Source organism: Physella acuta, unplaced genomic scaffold (assembly GCF_028476545.2).
Source record: "Physella acuta isolate Inbredline_101_S28 unplaced genomic scaffold, ASM2847654v3 ptg000988l, whole genome shotgun sequence".
Classification (NCBI taxonomy): domain Eukaryota; kingdom Metazoa; phylum Mollusca; class Gastropoda; family Physidae; genus Physella; species Physella acuta.
Genome location: NW_026732505.1, coordinates 474,947 through 497,801, shown reverse-complemented (window position 1 = coordinate 497,801; position 22,855 = coordinate 474,947). Strand labels below are relative to the sequence as shown.

The window sequence follows — 22,855 nt, the reverse complement described above, 5'->3', positions numbered from 1 at the left end:
TTTTTTTTAATATTTTTAACACTTTACTGACACAACAAAGTAAATATAAAAACAATAAAACGATTTTCTAAAGATAATTTATTGAGACGAAGATTTTAGACACCTTTTACTCGCATGAAACTTTGTCCTCGACTTCCTTCAGGTACGACGGGAAAGGGTAACTGTAGGAATCATTTTGTAATCAATTAATAATAAAAAATTCTTATTACTTTCATTTCTAACCTAAAACACACTCTCACACGTGCTAGAATCTCACACAAACATAAACACTTACTTATCACATAGGCACACACACACACAAAGTGTCTAACAAATAACATATTCTATGGCCTAGTTTTAAAAAAAATTCTCCATTGTAACAAGAACAGCTTAAAGCTTAAGTTGAATAGTTCTTATCAATTTAAAACTTTAGAAAAGATTACTCTTGTGAAACAAATTTCGTAAACAAACACATTAAACCGGAGTGATCTCCCCTAAACTTTCTCGAATAGGGTAATAAGAGTAAGGAGGTTAAACGTATAAGTGCAATCCGCCTATAGAAAGAAATGTTTTGTTATCAATTTTTTAGATACTTAATTGAAAACATTGTTAATTGAATCGAGTAGAAGAAAGTATTGCTCACCTAATGAGTGTAAACATTGTGTGCACAAATGAGCGGAAAGTGAGCGCTTTTAAAGAAGTTTTAAAATTAATTTTTAAAACGTTAATAAAACATCTAGGCCTAATTAAGTCAAATTTTATGCCACAGTGCATTGTCATCAAATCTTGACCTCGTGAAACGTTTGAAACAATCAATCAATACAAGTGATATTTTTGAGGAAATCATTAAAACAGGGTACGTATATTTTCCGATTACCGGAAAACGCGCAAAAGCTCACAGAAAACAGCAAATTTTAAATAATATTACTATAATAATATGAACTTTGGTCACCATAACTGAAACGGTACACAAGTTATTAGAGACACACACAAACGGACATGTTGCCACAACTAAGTTTTTCCAGCTCCAGAACTCTACAATGCGTCAAAATTAGTCTAAATCCCGATTTAGTTTTTAGCACGACTATCTTTATATTTCCTATACAATACAGTGTGGAAACTACTAAAATTCAATTTTTTTTCTGCTGATTTCCAAAACTCTTTTGCCCGATTATTCTAGCTTACTTTTCATCTTTTTAAACCATGTTATTCTATCCATATGATAAACATGACCATCTCACCGTGAACCTTCCCTGATATTGACTATGGGAGAGGCCGAGTACTCGTCTTGATTAGGGTTGTTAGCGATGATCAGTAATGAGTTGCACGACCAAGTCATTACGTATTTTGGTACAACCTGAAGGAAATTTTCTTTATGAAAATCTAACAATGGAATTTTCTAAAAAAAAAAAAAACTTTTCCCGTTGGTGCCCAAGACACACGAGGCAGATGAAGTAGAGTTAATCAGTTTCAATGACATCGGTATGGTCATTATTTGCTTCGCTAATGTGAGTGAGGTACCCATCAGTGGGTAGACTCAGGGATGTCTAACAGACGCGAGCCCCGGGATCCGAATTCAAGACTTTTGGAATAGCTCACCATCCCATAATTTTCAAGATGCGTATCAACAATTCCACCCGGGCCAAATGCTTTTAGAAATACACCCCAAACATCACCATTAGGTTCTTAATGATCTCCGCCTTTAAAAAAATGTTTTCCAAGTCGTCATTCTTTTACGGAAAAATCGGAAATATTTACTACTCGATTTTTACAAAACGTAGATTTTTGTAGTTTTACAACTGAAGTCAAAAACAACAACAACACAGTATTTTGGTAATGTTTTTAAATTTAAAAAGATTCCTTACTATCTGGGCATTTAACCATAACAAAGCTCACCCCGTTTTCCTTATCGTCGCAGTCCGGCAGAAATGAAGTGAATGTGTGTACCCCTTTACGTTCAAACTTCGCCTTACACTCCTGTCTAGTTTTCAAGTCGCTTGATGTTAACAGCTTGATTTGGTCGAGAGTAAAGCTCCTAGACCTGTTTTAGAATATTTTTAAAACAATAATTTATACTCTTATTCTCGACTAATTAAATGAGCAGCCTGGTGGATATTTATGGTTATTTAACCATCATCCCTCGTTTAAAATTCAAAATCTCGTTCGTTAGGGAGCTATATGCTATGATATTATGCTAAACCATTAACTATCTTAGTCTAAAATAAATACAAAGTGTTAACTATATGCATAGCTACATATATGTACATATGTACATAGTAAATGTATAATGTTGCTATATGTATTTTAATTAAGTAAATAGTATTCTTGATTTGCTAAAATATATCTACATGTCATTTGAAGGGGACGTGATGTTGTAAGGTTGCAAGAACATCTCTCCGTTGCTGTTTTCCCAGAGTACACAGATGAGACGACGGAGTAAAGTTTTCTCAAAATACTCCTCAAAGAAGTAGGTCACTGCCTGAAAATATTTGAGAAAGTGGAGCCAAACTTTTTACTCTATGCACTTTTTGTCTCTAATGTTTATCAGTGATAATTTTTTTTACAGGGGATTGGTAAAGCTAAATATTTTCTAGAAGGATGGGGAGAGGGGGGGGGGGGGGGGAAGGGGAAAGGAGGTCAAGCTAAAACTCGTAGTAAACTATTTTATATACGTTTCTATTTTCGTTTTATCGTTATATATATATATATATATATATATATATATATATATATATATATATATATATATATATATATATATATATATATATCTATATATATATATATATATATATATATATATATATATATATATATATATATATATATATATATATAATGTATAAATATTTCAATCCCGATCACTTTTTAGCAATCAGCGTAAGAGCAAAGGCTGACCGATAGTTTATCCGTATTGCCGATTCATTTCCTCAGGTCTATAGAAAAACTGAGCCGGATGTACTGAGGCACAGTGCCCTAAAACTGTTTTGCAAATAGTCATCGTTTTTCACGAAAATAACAATGTTTATAAAGGGAAATTCGGACCGGTCACTTCTAAAGCCGTTCCGCAAATTTCCCGAAGATATCATAGTTTTTTATTGTTACCCCCGAGGATCTGTCTACGACCTCAGGAATTATGAAGGGTTTCCTACGTGGGGAATAGTTTTCGCTTTGTAGCCAATATAAGTCTCCCGTCAGTTGCTGTCAGTTTTGACCCACCCCCTCTTCATGAACTTCGTGGGCGACCGTCACCGGCCCCCGTGTTCGGTTAGCCCGATTCAGGATCCTGCCAAAGCGCTTGCGGTGCCGGAAAGTGCCCTATCGGGCAACCGACCACTTTTCTTTATATATATTTTAGAGTTGTCTTTCCTCGTCTAACCGGGAGTCATCGCTCAGAACTTTTTGAGGTAGCAAATATACACTTTCCTGCCCGACCATGCCATCCATCAGAAACGACACTGACACGACACTGACACGACACTAACACGACACTGACACGACACTGACATGACACTGACACGACACTGACACGACACTGACACGACACTGACACGACACTGACATGACACTGACACGACACTGACACGACACTGACACGACACTGACACGACACTGACACGACACTGACACGATACTGACACGACACTGACATGTCTCTGAAATGATTCTGACTTTATGAATTCTTTTCTTACCGGTGCCAAAGCTGGGATCTCGACTGGCATCGCCAGTAAAACTCCAGCGGACGGTACATCAACATCTGGGTCATTGATGTTTTTGTAAGCTTCCACCAGCCTTAGATCAGAAAACTTGCCGTTCAAAACGTAGAGAAGGTTGGAAAATGCTTCAGAATAGTCTAAGATAAATTAAGAACAATACATAGAAAAATGAAAATTGAAAGAATTTTTGGAAGAGACGAAAGAACATACAGTAAAAATTGTGTAACATCTATACATTTCTTCGACCATTAGAAGCCATGTTTATATTTGAAACTGATCCTCAGCGTATACATGAAATTCGGAGGGAGTGGTCTAGCTGTAGAGAGCTGGACTGCTAACCCGAAAGTCTCGAGTTCGAATCAGGGTTCAAGTCAGTAGACCGTACCTGAGTCCACTTATCTCTGATGGGTACCTAACCCACGTAAGGGAAAGTAAAGGCGGATGGGCATAGTGCTGACTACACTATCTCTTTATATGCCGAAGTCACAGAAATAAGTGAACTCTACTTCACTTGCCCCATAGACCGTCAGGTTTGAAAGGAAAACTTTTACTTATACATGAAATTTAAAATGAAATTCTAATAAACATCAAGTAAATAAAAAGTCTAGTGACAATTTAAGCGCAATTTCCTTATGTTATCCATAACAATTTTTTATTTTTTTGTGACCGAACGAAAGGATATTTTTTTGCGCTAAAAACCTACACCATGCTCAGTTTAAATTAAAAATATCATCCTAGGCCTACACGATGCTCAGTTTAAATGTTATTAATTAATTTTTTGTGACCGAACGAAAGGATATTTTTGAAAACTTTCTTCGGCAATATTGTTCTAAATTATGGCAGAAATCGATTGGTAAATGTTTCAAGTCGCTACGTTGTCTGGTTGCCGAGATATGGGCCAAAAACTGCATTTTTGCGAGGTTTTTTGGCTTTTCAGGGAAATCCAGGAAGGAATTCCGGGAATTGTTTTGGCCCACAATCATCCTCGGAACTTGCTTAACATATTTGCTTTGGAACTAGTCCTCGATATTGCTTCGCTGAGGAGGAGATACGACTTAAAGCTGCGGACACACATCCATCCATCCATTGATTCATTCATTCATCCATCCAGAAATGACGAGTTAATAATCGCAATTGTCCGTATGGAAATTGCGCTAAAAAACATAAAGCGATGATAAAGCAACAACAACAACACTAATAGCAACAACGACAACACATGTACAGTATCTTGATACGAATCAGTGTTTCTTCCAGACTTTTTTCATCGGGCCGAAATCGAAATGCTAGACCTTTTCCAAAAACTAAGTTCGCCTTAAACCTTACATCCCCAAATACTAAACTTTTGCGAAAACTCTAGAACGATAGCATAAATATAACAATAACTATAATTAATTAATTTAAAGTGAAACAAAGGAAAATACAGTTGTATTATCCACATATTATAAACCTACTTTGAGTTTCCGTAACCTGGTAATCTCCTGTACTGGTCCTACAGGAGATTAACAGTAAAATTGTCGAACACCAAAGGGACGTCATTCCTGTGTGACTTGCTTGGGATATGTTTTTATTGGCTTCTCTTTGGAGACGAGCAAATGCAAGAAACAAGAAAGCAACATGCGGTAGTTATATACGCTTTTGAATAGAAGATCATAAAAATTCTAATATATTTCATGCAACAATAGCTATTTGAATATTGTTTAATCATTACATTAAGTTGTCTAGATCAGACAAGTCTTTGAAATAATAAATAAAGGGTAATATATGTATTGTTTTTTAAACGAAACTTATCACATTTAATGTTCATTTATCTAGATATATAATTATAAAATAATAATTAACTTTTATTAGCTAACTGGGTTTGCCTGCTCACAAATATTTTTGTTTTTCTTTTCATAATGCTATTCCACATTCTGACGTATAGCTTTTGTGTACAAATTCGCACATGTTGTCTGTCTATCACACAAATTATGTGTAGCCTTCGTATCGACATACATTTCCTTGTCTCTTCACACAAAATGTATCAATCTTTTCAATTTTTTTTATAAACATGCTCACAATATTTCTTTTCAACCTGGTCAAATAACGTTAATTAACCTGCTCATAAAATCAATTTATTTAACATGTTTATCTGTTTACATTTTTAGCATAGACCTGCTCACAGTGTTTATCAAGCTGCTCACACGTTGTTTACTGTCCTGCTCCCACTTTTTGTTCAGCTCAACACGTTTCATCTAGCCGATGACAATCTGTTCACACACATCTTATCTATATTTAACACAAATTTTATCGACATAAATTTTTCCTGTTCACAAAACTATTGTCAACCTGCTCACACAACTTTTAGCAACATGCGAACACACATATTGCGGTTTATACTCGTTATCTTCGCAATAAAATAAAAAAAATAATAAACTATGCTTGAGTTGACAGGGTACAATTTTAACAACCGATCTGCAAGTTTATGAACAAAACCCTTTTGTATTCATCTTCGAAGTATCGAGCATGTTTGTATTTGTCATTGTCTCAAATGCCACAAATTAACAAGAGAAATATGTATACATTATTTTTATCTTTCGTTCATTCCCAACACACTTAAGGCAGATGAAGTAGAGTTCATCTGATTAATAGACATAAAGATAGTGTATGCAGCACTATGTTCTCCCTAACGTGAGTCAGGTACCCGTTAGAGCTGGGTAGACTCAGTAATATGCTATTGTATTATATACATTTAAGAAGCACCCAGCATGTTATTAAAACGTTTATATTTATTTTTGTTTGTACGTACACATTAATGTTTATTCTTCTTTTATTAGAAATTTAACTAAAAAGTTAACATTTAAGAACTGCGTGAAACAAATAGTCTTTATATTTAATATCGACGATATAATTTTCGTGAAGTCAATAGTTGTTAGAATTTAACCAAACAAAGTTGATGTTCTTAATGGTGTCCTTATTCCACCTTTCCACATGTTTCTTCATCAATATTTTACGTCGTATTAGTTCACACACATTTTTGAGCTCTTTTTCTTTCGCTACAGATATAGAGTTTCGTTTGATTTTAAAATAAAACTGAAACAACCAAGTTTATTTTCCAATGATTATATTTTTATTGATACGACGGTTTCAGGCACAATTTACTCGCATGAAACTTTGTCCTCGACTTCCTTTAGGTATGGCGGAAAAGGGAACCTGTGGGGGACATTTTTTAATTAATTAAAAAAAAATATTACTCAGGAACTCACACACAAACACATACAACAGTCACTGTATCACACAAAAATCTGAAATAATAATATATTCTATAATCTAGTATTAAATATTCTCCCTAGTAAAAAGAATAGCTTAAATTAACGTATTTCTCTCAATTATAATTTCATAATAGAGAAGATCACTCTTTGTAAAAAAAATTGTAGACACCACACAATAAATAAAACCGGAGTAATCTCCACAAAACTTTCTAGTATAGTGTAATATAATAGTAAAAGGGATGAAACTGTCGGTGCAATCTGGCTATAGAAAGAAATAGTTATTATCATTTTTTAAAAATACTTAATTTTGTTTAATATAATATAATCGAGTAAAAAAAAAGATTGCTCTCCGCATGTGCGTTTAAAATTGTGTGCATAATTTTTGTGGGAAAAAATTGTACTTTATAATGGAAATTTAATTAATTTTTAAAAATTAAAGTAAATAAAACATTTGATTAATTCACATTTTATGTCACAGTGCATTGTCATCGATTCTAGACCTATGTGAAAATGTTTAAAACAAATCAGTCGTTTTCCCTACGACTTAGAGTAACGTACCAATTCTGATTACCGGAAATGGTACATAAGTTGAAAAAAACCGTCGTCTATAATGTAATATTAACATCTGAAACATGCTCACAATATTTCTTTTCAACCTGGTCAAATAACGTTAATAGTTCATATGTTATCACTTTTTTTAGAGACTTATAGGGTAAGCATCACTTCAAGTTTCAGGAAATTGCTCAAAATGTCATCGAAAACTTAAAATTATATTATATAGTATATATATAAATAAAATTTGGTCAACATAACTGAAACGATACTTAAGTTATCGTGTTTAAAGATATACACACCAATGGGCAGGATGGCACAATTAAGTTTTTCCGTCTCCGGAAGTTTATAAAACGTTAAAATTTGCGAAAATCTCGATTTAGATTTTTGCACGATAACATTTCATCCATCATATTTCGTAGACGAGAAAGTAAAGAGGTTAAACCGCAGAGTAGGACTTACAAGTTTCAATTTTGATCGCTAAAAACTTAAAGGGATATGCTTAATCTATTTATATTTTTTTTTTACAATTCAAGAGTTAAAGCGTTTTGAATGCTTTTACCATATTTTGGCGCATGATGATAAGTATTTAAAAAGCAAAAAAAAAAAAGCGTTGAAAACAATTTTGGTTGTCATGGAAATACGGAAAAAACTCCGCCAAATTGAATTTTTTGGTATTTTTAAAAACGCTTTACCTTTTTTTGATATTTACACTAAAAGCAACATAACTTAAACGGCTTATATTTCCTTATATATTAAAACTTTTGTCATGACAACTTTTAGTTGAAGCTACTGTTCAGAATTCTAGAAGGTCCAAAAACTCGTACTATTCTTTTAAAATTTGCATTTTATTTACCATACTTTTTTTCTTTCTATGAAAGTCATCATAATTCCCTCGCAAAAAACGTTTTATTTTTGCACGACGATAATGACTGAAAACATGGTGGGCATTTTTTAATATAAATAAAACATTAAATATGTAGGCTTTTTAGTGTTGAAAAACTGCCAACTGAGAAAAACAACAAAAAGTAACGAAAAATAGGTAACGAAAATGCCATATGAGCGTAATTTGTAAAGCTTTAGGTGTGTGTGAGATGATGGAAAATAAGATTATCAAATACACGAGAAATACACCTATGCGATGATGCCAAATACAATATGATAACGTATATAAAACGTTTCGTAGACAGCATAAACGATTGGGACAAAAAAAGGATTATTTTTAAATTGATTGGCTCATAAAAATGGTACTTTAAACTTATACATTTGTTTTTCTCATTAAAGTAATTATTTTTTAAAAATACAAAATGAACATGTATCTAAAAGTGCAAGAAACCAAGAATGATGAAAAATTAGGACTTTGGTGATTTTGCTATGAACATATTTCCCTAAACCACATTTGTGATATACAGTCTGGGTTCTGCATTGGTTCCACACTTTAATCTCCAAAACTCTTTTGCGCAATTTTTCTAGCTTACTTTTTATGTTCTTAATAATGTTATCCTAAATGATAACATGACCATCTTACCGTGAACTTTCCCTGATGTTGACTATGGGAGCGGCCGAATACTCGTCTTGATTAGGGTTGTTTGCAATGAACAGTAATGAGTTGCAAGACCAGGTCATTACGTATTTTGGTACAACCTGAAGAAAGTTTTCTTTATGAAATTGTATTGATGTAATTTTCTAGATTATTTTCCCATGGGTGCCCAACACACGAGGCAGATAAAGTAGGGTTCATCTGTTTCAATGACCTTGGTATGGTCAAGATTCGCTTCCCTAACGTGAGTCAGGTACCTACAGAGCTGGGTAAACTCAGGCACGTCCAACAAACTCGAACCCGGGATCCGAACTCGAGACGTTTGGAGTAGCACGCCTTCCCATAATTTTTTAAAATGCGTATCAATAATCTCAGCAAGGCCAAATGTTTTTAGAAATATACTGCATTCATCATTATTATGTTCTTAATAATGTCTGCTTTTTAAAAAATGTTTTTCCAAGTCATCTTTTTTTACGGAAAATAATTTACTAATCGATTTCTACAAAAGGTAGATTTTTATAGTTTTACAACCGAAGGTATAAAACAACAGCAATGTATCTTGGTAATATATCAACTTTAAAGAAGATTCCTTACTATCTGGGAATTTAACCATAGCAAAGCTCACCCCGTTTTCCTTATCGTCGCAGTCCGGCAGAAATGAAGTGAACGTGTGTAACCCCTTACGTTCAAACTTCGCCTTACACTCCTGTCTAGTTTTCAAGTCGTTCCATGTCAACAGCTTAATTTGGTCTTGAGTGAAGCTCCTAGACCTGTTTGAGATGTATTATTTTATAGTAATGCACGCATTGTAATTCAAGGAGCAGTATTGCGATATTTAGCGTTATTTAACCATCATAACAGAACACAATTTAAATTGGAGTCTTCTTCGATCTTAATTTTAGTGTTGGAAGGAATCCAATACGCATCAACTGGTTTTGCACCATTAAGGCTATTGACTCCGATTTTAGCCAGCTTTTCCTTTATTGGATTTGCTCCCGTAGCCTTTGTCCAATCAAGAACAAACTACAAGGCAGCAGTTGTTTTGAGTTTTCTCTCATAGAAGAGTGGCTGTCCCCAGCTAACGAACCTCATCTTCCAGAGGGAGTGATTATTTTTTATTTTATTTTATGGAGTAATTATTTTATTTTTAACAAAATGTAAGTGTGATTTTTGAGTAATAAGTTTACAATCAACTCATCAAACACAGATCTATAATCTGGCAAGCAAGTTTTTTAAAAAAAATCTCTTATCTCCTGCAACTTTATTACGTTAGGTAGCTGTCACCCAAAAGCAGATTAGGAGTTAAGAAAAAAATTAATATTTTAAAAAAATAAAATCAGCTGTGATTAATAAATTAATGTAGTATTGCAATCGGTTTTTGTGTGAACATTTTGTCTAACAGTTCATAATAGTTATAATTACAAAACGTTAGTAATACAATTTAAAAATATGCCGCATTTGTAACTAGTACAATCGGCTTTTAATTTTAGGACAGTTGATCTCAGGAAAAAAATATATCAAGGACCATTGATCCCTGGGCAATATACTGATTTACACCTACATGTTGTTTGAAGGGGACGTGATGTTGTAAGGTTGCATGAACATCTCTCCGTTGCTGTTTTCCCATAGTACGGAGATCAGACGACGGAGTAAAGTTCTCTCAAAATACTCCTCCATGAAGTAGGTCACTGCCTGAAAATATTTGAGAAACTGGAGCTGAACTTACCACTTTACGCGAGTGTGTTCTTCAAAAGCTAAACAAAATCAGCATAATTTTTAAAATTCTGTTTTTATTAGCTAGATATTTTCGTAACCCTTGGGTCAAGCTAAATTTAAGTTTTTCCAGAAAAAAGGGTTCGAACGAACAGTCGTAGTAAATAATATGTGTATATGTATAAAACATGTCTATATTTAAAATAAAACTGCAAGACTACAAAGAATTGAGCACGAAATGAACGAAAAAAATGGCGTTGCATTGACCACGATTTCTGCGGCCTTTCTTTCTGGATATCCTTCCAATGTCTTTGTCCACCTAAAAAACAAACTACAAGGCAGCAGTTGTTTGATTTTGAACTTATCTCTCCTAGGTGATTTTCTTTCCCCGGCTATCGATCATCTATTCATACGTCAAAACCCAGAACTTTTGGAGTTAGCAAATATAAACTTTCTCGTCCTACTGCGTTTCCCCAGATATGACGCTGAGATGAAACTGACATGACACTGATACGTAACTTTTCTTACCGGTGCCAAAGCTGGAATCTCGACTGGCATCGCCATTAAAACTTCAGCTATCGGCACATCCACATCCGGGTCATCGATGTTCTTGTAAGCTTCCACCAGCCTTAGATCAGAAAACTTGCCGTTCAAAACGTAGAGAAGGTTGGAAAATGCTTCAGAGTACTCTAAAATAAATTAAGAACAATAACTAGTGAAATGAAACTGGAAGCCATTTTTAGAAAGAGTGAAAATAATTAACTGAGGATGTACCAACAACGAGGCCAAAAGAAATATAAACAAAGGAAACTTGATTGAATCCTTTGTGGCCCCTGGGGAGCAAAGGGCTTTAATCACACCTCTCCACTAGATTCGTTTTTGGGCAGCGCCCCTTATCTGCGCGAACGTGAGTCCTTTGCTTCTTTTTCTACAGTTCCATTTCATGGCCTTATTTATTGACTGCTGTTTTGTGTTTGAATACATGTCTTTATTTTGTACTTTGTCTTGCCAGCTTATTTTAAAGATCTGTCGTAAACATGTATTTCGATATTCTAAGCCTATTTCTAAACTTAAGTTATCCTATCAAAAACTAACATTCTCAAATACTTACGCCTTGCGAAAGTCTGGGTTTGAACGAAAGCATAAACATAACAATATACATAATTAATTAAAAGTGAAACAAAGAAAATCTAAGATGTAAATATTTTTACATATAAACCTACTTTGAGTTCCCGTAACCTGGTCGTCTGCTGTACCTGTCCTACAGGACATCAACAGTAAAATTGTCAGACACCAAAGGGACGTCATTCCTGTGTGACTTGCTTGAGATCTGTTTTACGTGACTTTTGTTTGGAGATTAGCAGCTATCAATAAGCAACATGCGGTAGTTATATAAATCTTTTGATAGAAGATCATAACAATTCAAATATTTTGTTTTTAACAACGGCTATTATAAAATTGCATAATGATCATTACATAAACTTGTCTAAGTCTGACAACTCTTCGGAATAACAAATAACGTTTGTTGATAATATCACATTTGTGTACAGGTTTATAATTATAAAACAGTTACCTTTTAAGAGCTAATGGGTTCCATCTGTTCACATATATTTTTGTTTCCTGTTCATAATGCTATTCCACATTCTGACGTAGACTTTATGTACATGTTCACACGTGATGTCTACCACACACATTATATGTATATGTCAACATACATACTCCTCACACAAAGTTTATCAAACTGTTCACATTAATTAACCAATCTCCTGACATAGAGTGTTTTTAATCTGCTGATACATCTTTTAACAACCTGCTCATGCAATCCGTTTTTATCTACCTAGACTAAAACATTGTCTACCTGTTTGCAATGCTAGCATCAACTTGCTCAGACAATATTTATCAACCTACAATGTTTATCAACCTGCCAGAGGCGTAGCTACCCATTCCGGCGCCTTGGACGAACTATCAATTTTGCGCCCCTCTTCCCCTTATTATGCATACATATTTGTTTTTTTTTAGATACCCCCCCCCCCCTCCCTCCACAACTTAGAATGGTCGAGGCATTTTTGCCAACCACTTTCTCTTTTTATTAAGGTTTCACATATTTGACGTAGAAAGCAGCTAAGTAAGTCCGTAAAAAAACACGTAGCAGTCTATTTTCGTAACCTCGACTGTGAATAATTCAGTAAGACTGCTTAGAATATACATTTCAATCCCGCTTGACACCCCCATAGTGTCAGCGACCGGGGCGGCGCCCCACCCGCTCCCTCGTTACGCCTCTGCGACCTGCACATGAAATGTTTATCAACCTGTTCACATTTATTTTTTCCACCTGCTACAAACGTTTCATCAAACTGCTGACATCACGTCTGTGTACGTGTTTACTCACATTATGTCTATCTCTCACACAACTGACAACTTATGCCGACATGCAGTTGTACTTTTTACTCGTACTCCTAAACCTTTTGTCTATCTGCTATACATGTTCATCTAGCGTCTATTTACCTGTTCACATAAATATTGCTTAACTACTCACTCAACGTTTAGCAACATGCACACACATGATCTTCGTATTGCGGTTAATGCTTGTTATCTTACACGCATTAAAATAATATTAATACTTAAATATTCTTGACTTGACAGGTTTTATGTCTACATAACATGGAATTTTATGAACAATTCACTTTTTGTATTCATCTGTTAAGTATCAAGTATCTTTGTATGTATAAACTGTATAAAATGATTAACATCTGTTTTCCGATCGACACGCAATAATGTACTTTATCTACTAAATAGCTTATCGTCTCAAATGTCACAAATTAAATTGAAAAACAAGTATATATTACTTTCTTTTCCCGTTCGTGCCCAAGACACATGGAACAGATGAAATAGAGTTCATCTGTTTTAGAGAACTTGGCATATGACGGGATAGTGCAGTTAGTACTATACATAGCCGCTTTTGTTCTCCATAACTTGATTTAGGTATCCCTCATACTTGGGTGGACTCAGTGACATTCTACTGACTTGAACCTGGAGTTGAACTTTAGACGTTTGGGTCGTCATTCTAGCTATCTACCACAAGACCACGTCCTTCCATTTGTATGAATTAGTACAAATATTTTTTTAAACTACTTAATTAATTGGTAGCGCAGTGAGAAATGGTACAACATCCTTATGTTGTCATTTACATAATTTTTCATTTACTGATAATTCTATATCTACAATTAAATACCAAGCTTTTAGATTTAAACCCAAAACAACAGTGTTAAAAGAAAAGAAAAAGCAAAACATTTTCAAAAGATCAATTTATTGGTCAGTAAAGTTTTATGTAGACACAGATTTACTCACAGGTAACTCTGTTCTCAATGCCGTTCATGTAAGGTGGAAAAGGATACCTGAATAAATATTAAGAAAATGTATTTAAAATATTGATGACTATTTCGAAAAGTCTTCTCTAACTTAAAAACGCTTCCAGAGAAGCTACGGGTACACATCCACCACCCAGGAGGACAGATGGGGCGGCCGCCTCGGGCGCCAACCCTAAGGGGGCGCTAAAATGGTTGGAAAAAAGTTTAATAGATTATCTTAAGTTAGATATTGACTTATACACTATAAAAGTTAAGCAAGTAAACTGCTACATGGTTTTACACACTACTTTAACTGTTTTCGACATCAATTGTATTACACCAAAATAAAATATTTTTTTACTGTGTAGTAATTTTTAAAATGAGGGGGGGGGGGGTGCATTTTTGGCACCAGCTTGAATGACTATATAATGTAGAGAGCAAAGGGGGAGGGGTGGTTAATGGTAAAGTTCGCCCCGGGCCCCTGAATGTATTACCATTCTCTTGGCATTACGATGTATTTTCTGTATGTAGAAATGCTGCTTCTAGTTCAGTAAATAGTTTTGTCAGATTTTCTTCTTCATATATATATATATATATATATATATATATATATATATATATATATATATATATATATATATATATATATATATATATATATATATATATAGAGAGAGAGAGAGAGAGAGAGAGAGAGAGAGAGAGAGAGAGAGAGAGAGAGACCTGACGAAGTTACAGCAAAAGCGCTCGATTGTCCACCTCAGAGTGGACTGTGAAGGCTAAGGGAGACTTAGAACACAGAGCAGAAAACTACTGACAGGAGCAGAATTATGTGGAGGAAGAGCAAAGAAAGTTGCGAAAGACTGGCTTTCTCTGGCGTCCCCATATACCCTGGCCGTCGACGGTAAAATATGGAGATGATGAATTTAGACAAGTTACTATACTATAATCTGATAAAACTCACGCAAAATATATTTTTAAACACGTTTTTCAGTAAACCAAAATCCCGTCTTTGATTTACCATATCGATTCCTTATGTGTTGCATTGCGATGACTTAATTGCAAAAAAAAAAAAAAAAAAAAAAAAAAAAAAAAAAAAAAAAAAAACCCGATTATTTTTCAAAACACCTTAAAATTGCTCATCAAAGGGAAAATGGGGATCAATCAAATACAAACAATAAAAAAATTACGTCTTTATATTGATTTTAAAATAAATTCTGAATACATTTGGAAACAGCTGGAATTCGTCATCTAATTTTAATTTCTGTCTCAGTTAAGCACAAAGTACGAACAATAAGATTTGTTTTAATAGTAATGTGTTTTTACAAACTTTTATTTAACTTGCTTACTCTGTCTGTCTGTATGAGTTTAAACGGGCGAGCCCCTGTGGACGGTTATTCCCTAAGCCATCCACGTACTTATCATTTGGATCCGCCTATGTATGTCAAGCTTACATTAAAAAAAGATCAATGGTGGTTAGACACGTGTCATTTATTGACCGGTTAGACCTTTGTAATACTTGCTCGTTTCGAAATGTTCTCGCTGTGGAATTTTAATTAATGTCTCACTAGTTTAATTAAATGTGTGGATAAATTGTAGAATGTTCTATTCAGTGTTATATCCTATATTACTTGTTACGCAGAAGATTTATTAATTGTAATTTGCAAATGACGAAGTGGATGGCCATTATAGCCAGGTTTACTAATGACGCTGTAGACGGCTTCAGGGCATTATCCCCTCCCCCGTCAATTACCCCCGGACATTTCCCCCTCCATTATTCCCCCCCCCCTCCCCGTCTAATCCCTGTATGATTAAGTACAGATGCAAATATTTTTTTGGGAATAAAACAAGTGAAGAAACGGATGGCTGTTATAGCTATTTTAACAAGTGAAGAAACGGATAGCTGTTATAGCTATTTTAACAAGTGAAGAAACGGATGGCTGTTATAGCTATTTTAACAAGTGAAGAAACGGATGGCTGTTATAGCTATTTTAACAAGTGAAGAAACGGATGGCTGTTATAGCTATTTTAACAAGGGGCGAAATCACTTTTAACAAGTCTTAGTGCCGTAATAAATGCCTGCTATACCTAAGTATATAAAGACCAAACCATCTAAGAATTCAGAGCAGTTTTAAACAAGTTATTTATGAGTTTTGTAGTATTTAGTGTTGCTTGTAAATCTTTGAAAATAATATTTGTTTTGTCAGATGCGCAATAACAGTAAAACGTCCTTTGTTCTAATAACAAGTGAAGAAACGGATGGCTGTTATAGCTATTTTAACAAGTGAAGAAACGGATGGCTGTTATAGCTATTTTAACAAGGGGCGAAATCACTTTTAACAAGTCTTAGTGCCGTAATAAATGCCTGCTATACCTAAGTATATAAAGACCAAACCATCTAAGAATTCAGAGCAGTTTTAAACAAGTTATTTATGAGTTTTGTAGTATTTAGTGTTGCTTGTAAATCTTTGAAAATAATATTTGTTTTGTCAGATGCGCAATAACAGTAAAACGTCCTTTGTTCTAATAAAACATTGTTTAATAAATTCCAGTACAGTTTTATTATTAAATTTTAATATTTTTTATAAATTAACTCTGGTTGGCTTATAACTGCGTTGCTAATTAGCAAGTGAGCATTAAATATAATCCAGTTTATTGTTAGAAAGAATTTTAAGGTTTTCCATTTGTATCCAGTTTGTGATACAATGAAATAACCTACATACATGTGTAATTAAAGCAATAGGATTTATAGTCTTATAGAAACTGAGCTTTACTTACAACAAAATGTGTTTCCTGCTTAATCGGTGTTTGATTAAGTACAGATACAAATATTTTTTGGCGAATAACATATTCATACTTGATTCAACTGATTCACAAGCAAACAAACACACACACACACACACACACACACACACACACACACACACACACACACATATCACAATCTTGCACCTACGCACTCAGACACACTTGCAATCAAACACAAATACAAACGAACACACATCCTCAGCCTGTGAGGGCTTAAGGGGTGTGGGGGGGGGGGGTTGGCTAATAAAGCAGCAGCCTGGAGACCCCAATTATTTTGGGCCCCACAATTTCATTTTTAGGCTATAATAAATTAAATTTGTATAATGTATTCTTTTTATACTAGTTAAATAGTCATGGAAAGGTAAAAGCAATAAAAAAATTATTAACAAACAAAAATCACCTAAAATTCACAGACCATTAAAAACAAACAAGATTTAATTATTTTCAGCTTGCACATAGTTTACTTATGGTTTCAACCTAAACTGTAAACATGAACATCCTACCTTGGTCCTTCCCTAACGGTAACTATTGGAATGGCCGAGTACTCGTCTTGACTAGGGTTGTTAGCGACAGCCACCAATGAGTTACAAGACCATGTCAGGAAGTATTTTGGAATCACCTGAAGAAAATTAATTTTATGAATTCTAATAACGTAAACTTTTAGGCTCAGCCTGAAGAAAATTGTTTCAATGCATTCTAATAACTTATTATTTGTACGTACGGAGTAATGTTTATTAATTTTTTACAAGAAATCTTACTAAAATAAAATATTTCTGATAAACTTATAGTGTATCTATTGTTCGTACACATTAATGTGTATTGCTTATTTTGTTAGAAATTTCTCTAAAAGTAAATAATTAGGGACAGCCTGAAAAAATTCTTTTTGAACTCTAATAACTTGTTTTTTAAACGTACACATTAATGTATATTGCTTCTTTTGTTAGAAAATTCACTAAAAGTAAATGTTCGTCTTTTGAAATTCCAAATAACGTATTTGTTTATGTTCACATTGATGTTTATTGCTTGTTTTGTCTGAAATTTCACAAACAGCAAATTTTTTGAAACCACCTAAACATTTCCGTCTTTATGAATTCTAATAGCTTATTTTTTTATACGCACACATTAATGTGTATTGCTTCTTTTGTTAGCATTATGAAACCCCCTGAAAATTTTCGTCTTTGAGGTCATCCATAAATGACGTCACGATTTTTTGACGATTTTTAACTCCCCCTTCCATCCGTTACACATCGTCACAAAAAGCCAGCACCCCCCCCCCCCACACCCTAAAATGCCTTCCCACCTAAGCCTACAACCCACCCCCTTAAAAATTGCAGTTGAGTTTTTCTTAAAACATTGATATTTTTCAAAAAATCTTGTCTGAGCTCTGTCAACATAAAGTATTTTAATCAATTCCTATTACAATATATTTAAACAGTTTTATAAAGTTCGAAATAACGTCTGAAACACGTTTTCTAACATTGCTTTTTAATAAAGTCTGACGTCACACCATCTGAACGCTCCCCCTCTCCCCCTCATCACACCCGTCACAAAATTACGGACTCCCCTCCCCCTACGAGTGTGACGTCATTTATGGACGACCCCTTTATGAATTCTAATAACACGGATACGATTTTCTGTAAGTCATAAAAAAAATTGATGTTCTCGATGGTGTCCTGATGCCATCCCTCTTAATGTTTCTTAACAAAGTTTTGCGCGACGCAGCAGCGTAGCGAGGGGGGGGGGGGGGCGGGGACACATGTCCCCGGGCGCCGACCTTAGGGGGCGCCAAAATGGGTTGGAAAAACACATTGAAAGGTCGAGGGGGGTGCAAATTGAAAGTTCGAGGGGGGGTGCAAATCGAAATCTTGAAGTGGGGGGGGGGGGGATGCAAATCGAAATCTTGAGGGAGGGTGCAAATCGCAAGTTTGAGGGGGGGGGGTGCAAATCGAAAAGTTTGTCCCCGGGCGCCGGGAAGGGTCGCTACGCCTAGTATTACGTTTACACACAATTTTGCGCTATATTTCTTTTGTAACAAATACAGAGTTTCGTTGGATTGTAAATAAAACTAAAAACAACCAAGTAAATTTGGTAACAATTTTAAATTTTAACGAAATGTACTTAAGAGCTGGCATTCTAGAAATAAGAAATCTGACCCCGCCGTCCTTATCATCGCAGTCAGGCACTGAAGCTTTGAATGTGTGTGTCCCCTTACGTTCAAACTTCGTCCGACATTCCATTCTGGTTCTCAAGTCATCGTAAGTCAAATTTCCGACTTGGTCGAGGGTAAAGATTTTAGACCTGTTTTGTAGTTTTAAAAACTTAAGCCAATTCATGCATTGTATATATATATATATATATATATATATATATATATATATATATATATATATATATATATATATATATATATATGTGTGTGTGTGTGTGTGTGTGTGTATAAAGATGTTCATTTTAATGAATTTATAGTTAGACATAATAGGAACACTATCTTAAATTAACCTTACAAATAGAATTCAAGCACATACAATTTGAACTGGCGACCTGAACTCACATATCATTAGGAGGAGACGTGATGTTGTAAGGTTGCATGAAGATCTCACCGTCACTGAGTTCCCACAGTACACAGATCAGGCGACGGAGTAAAGTTTTCTTAAAATACTCCTCGTAGAGGTAGGTCACCGCCTGAAAATATTTGAAAAACTGGAACAGGAACTATTGCTCCGGAGCCGAAACTAATGTTTTATGCGACTATGTCCACTTCAAGCGAAACAAGCCGAAAACTATTACTGCCAATTGAATACATAGCGTGGGTATTTTCACAGGGATTGGTTTAAATAAAATTGTTTAAGAAATCACAATGATATGGAACTAACATGTCACTGACGTGACACTGAAAAGATATAGAATTTGACATTGACGTTGACTTTGACATTAACATTGACTTTGGCATTGGCATTTAAATTGGCATTGGCATCGGTATTGTCACTGACACTGACTCTAACACTACCATTGACACTGAGATTGATATTGACATTGGCATTGGCATTGACATTGACATTCGCATTCACATTCACATTCACATTCACATTCACATTCACATTCACATTCACATTCACATTCACATTCACATTCACATTCACATTCACATTCACATTCACATTCACATTCACATTCACATTCACATTCACATTCACATTCACATTCACATTCACATTCACATTCACATTCACATTCACATTCACATTCACATTCACATTCACATTCACATTCACATTCACATTCACATGACACTGACATGACAGCGACATGACAATGACATGGCATATCATTTCCTTACCTGTCCCAAAGCTGGGATCCAGACTGGGATTGACACGACCGCTACATGGTGTGGCACATCCACATCCGGGTCATTAATGTTCTTGTAAGCTTCCACCAGCAGCCGGTCAGTAAAGTTGCCGTTGAAAACGTAGAGAAGGTTTACGAATGCTTCAGAGTACTCTAGGGTAAGAGAAGCACATTAGAGATCACCGACTTCACGCACCCAAACAAACAAACACACACACACACACACACACACACACACACACACATATATATATATATAAATATATATATATATAAATATATATATATATATTTATATATATATATATATATATATATATATATATATATATATATATATATATATATATATATATATATATATATATATATATATATATATATATATATATATATATATATGTATATATATATATATATATATATATATATATATATATATATATATATATATATATATATATATATATATATATATATATATAATATACAACGCAAACCTGAACGTGAACCATAACCCTCGCCGTATGTATGTATGTTTGTGCACAAAATGTTTTTAAAAAATTAACTATCATTACATTTTTCGACCGTCAAAACAACGATAGCACGTTATTTTAACGATTAACCTACCATTCTTCTAGTTCACGGTTCATTGCACATAAAATGTAAAAATGTAATAAACCACAGAGTCAAAGCATTGTACAGAAAACCGCTTGTTACATACATGGCCTGCACTGGCGAGGATCAAACCCAAATAATATATTAAAAATATACAAAAATAATATATCGGAAAAGTATGGAAAAAGTATCAAATAAGAGTATATAGCTTCTTACTCAATAAAAGCAACAAAAAAATTGTCAAGCGTATCATACGGGATGAAAAAATATGAATACACACCAGAAGAAACACCCGCCTGGTCCTCGGCATTACTTTTGCAGATAATTACAAGCAGGAATCCTGCCAGACATGCAAGGGACACCATTCTTGTGTGATCTTCTATATTTAACTGAGTTGTCGTTACTATAAGTAGAACACCGACAGAACAAGTAAGTCGGGTATACGCGATATTTTATAGCTAACGAGGCTGAGGGTTGTTCTGGTTAGGGATATTAAGACGACTTTAGGAGAAGGTTATATGAGACTTCATGAGGCTTGCTTGGATCAGAAGAAGGTTTATGAGACTATATAAAATTGTTTGGTTGAGGAGAAGGCTTATGAGACTACATTGATTAGAAAACGTTTAGGGGACAACTGGAGTCTTGGTTGGATAAGAAGAAGGTTTATGAGACTATATAAAATTGTTTGGTTGAGGAGAAGGCTTATGAGACTACATTGATTAGAAAACGTTTAGGGGACAACTGGAGTCTTGGTTGGATAAGAAGAAGGTTTATGAGACTATATAAAATTGCTTGGATCAGGAGAAGGTTTATGAGACTACATAAAATTGTTTGGATCAGGAGAAGGCTTATGAGACTACATGGATTAGCAAACGTTTAGCGGGCTACTGGAGTCTTGGTTGGATCAGAAGAAGGTTTATGAGACTATATAAAATTGTTTGGTTGAGGAGAAGGCTTATGAGACTACATGCATGGATTAGAAAACGTTTAGGGGGCTACTGTCGTCTTTTTGGGATTAGACGAAGGTTTAGGAGACTTCCTTGGATTAGGGGCTAAGTCTTTGTATTGAGTAATAAAACTCGTGTAACCGGGGATTCGACATTTATCCCAGTGTTGCAGTGAAGGGTAATAATACGGAACAGCCGGTCACAGGTGTCGATCTATTTTTTTATCGCTTCATGGTTGCTGGTAAAATAAGGCTATCGAAGGTATGAAAAGAGTTAGGGTAAGCTTGATAAGGTGGCTTTAATGCGTGGGCTTGGTTAAGTGTATGCTGTATTTGCGATGAATTACGTCGAAATGGGAGATATTGATGTATTTCCTCTAATGCATTTAATGTTTTTTTTTTTAAATTTTTAAGTACCTGACGATCAATATTTGGCAGAGGAAGTTGAGTGCAACTGTTGACCATAATTTATGAACGGATAGTATGGTCAGCACTATGCCCAGCCGCCTTTACTTTCCCTAACGTGAGCTAGCTACCTATCAGATAAAGATGGACTCGTCTTATGGACTCGTGCTTGGGAACAGAACTCGAGACTTTGCTATTAACATTCAGCGCTCCAACACCCGACCAAGTTTTCCAATCTTCTGGGGCGTAATTTAGTTTATAAACGAACTATATTTAAATGATCAAAGCTCACTCTTTGAAGAATGCACTTCTGTTACAACTTATCGTAATACCCACTAATACACGTTAAGTACAGAGTAAGGTTTGAAATCTACTTAATAGCTAAGCTTAAATTCTGATGTTATTTACAGTAACCAACATATTCTGCGTGAATAATTACTTAATGCAGAACACGCTAATTCGTTCTATACTTAACTCATTTTAAATATCTTAATACTTGTAAACTAAACTTCTCTCTCAAAGCTGCTTTAATTGCAGTACTTCCGGCTTGATATTATTATTTGATTATAGTTTTTGATCAGTTTACAGTTACTAAATATTCGTATACATACGTTTAAGCATAAAATGTAGATAAACCT

General features: G+C 34.6%; 3 protein-coding genes across 3 annotated transcripts; all 3 read right to left on the bottom strand.

Annotated features, from left to right (window-relative positions):
- Positions 1-58: 58 nt before the first annotated feature.
- On the bottom strand, positions 59-5,273 carry LOC131954272 (uncharacterized). The gene is made up of 6 exons (XM_059317852.1): positions 5,147-5,273; positions 3,672-3,832; positions 2,328-2,458; positions 1,876-2,020; positions 1,221-1,336; positions 59-161 (listed from the first exon to the last, which is right to left on the bottom strand). Exons 1-6 carry the CDS (start codon positions 5,229-5,231, stop codon positions 107-109), a joined length of 693 nt encoding a protein of 230 aa, XP_059173835.1. The 5' UTR covers positions 5,232-5,273; the 3' UTR covers positions 59-106.
- Positions 5,274-6,810: 1,537 nt separating this feature from the next.
- LOC131954271 (uncharacterized) lies at positions 6,811-12,126 on the bottom strand. The gene is made up of 6 exons (XM_059317851.1): positions 11,972-12,126; positions 11,277-11,437; positions 10,597-10,727; positions 9,661-9,805; positions 9,024-9,139; positions 6,811-6,884 (listed from the first exon to the last, which is right to left on the bottom strand). Exons 1-6 carry the CDS (start codon positions 12,054-12,056, stop codon positions 6,830-6,832), a joined length of 693 nt encoding a protein of 230 aa, XP_059173834.1. The 5' UTR covers positions 12,057-12,126; the 3' UTR covers positions 6,811-6,829.
- Positions 12,127-14,037: 1,911 nt separating this feature from the next.
- On the bottom strand, positions 14,038-21,366 carry LOC131954302 (uncharacterized). Its single transcript, XM_059317885.1, has 6 exons — positions 21,147-21,366; positions 20,241-20,401; positions 19,455-19,585; positions 19,057-19,201; positions 17,407-17,522; positions 14,038-14,143 (listed from the first exon to the last, which is right to left on the bottom strand). The coding sequence occupies exons 1-6, from the start codon at positions 21,229-21,231 to the stop codon at positions 14,089-14,091; spliced, it is 693 nt and encodes a 230-aa protein (XP_059173868.1). The 5' UTR covers positions 21,232-21,366; the 3' UTR covers positions 14,038-14,088.
- Positions 21,367-22,855: the final 1,489 nt, after the last annotated feature.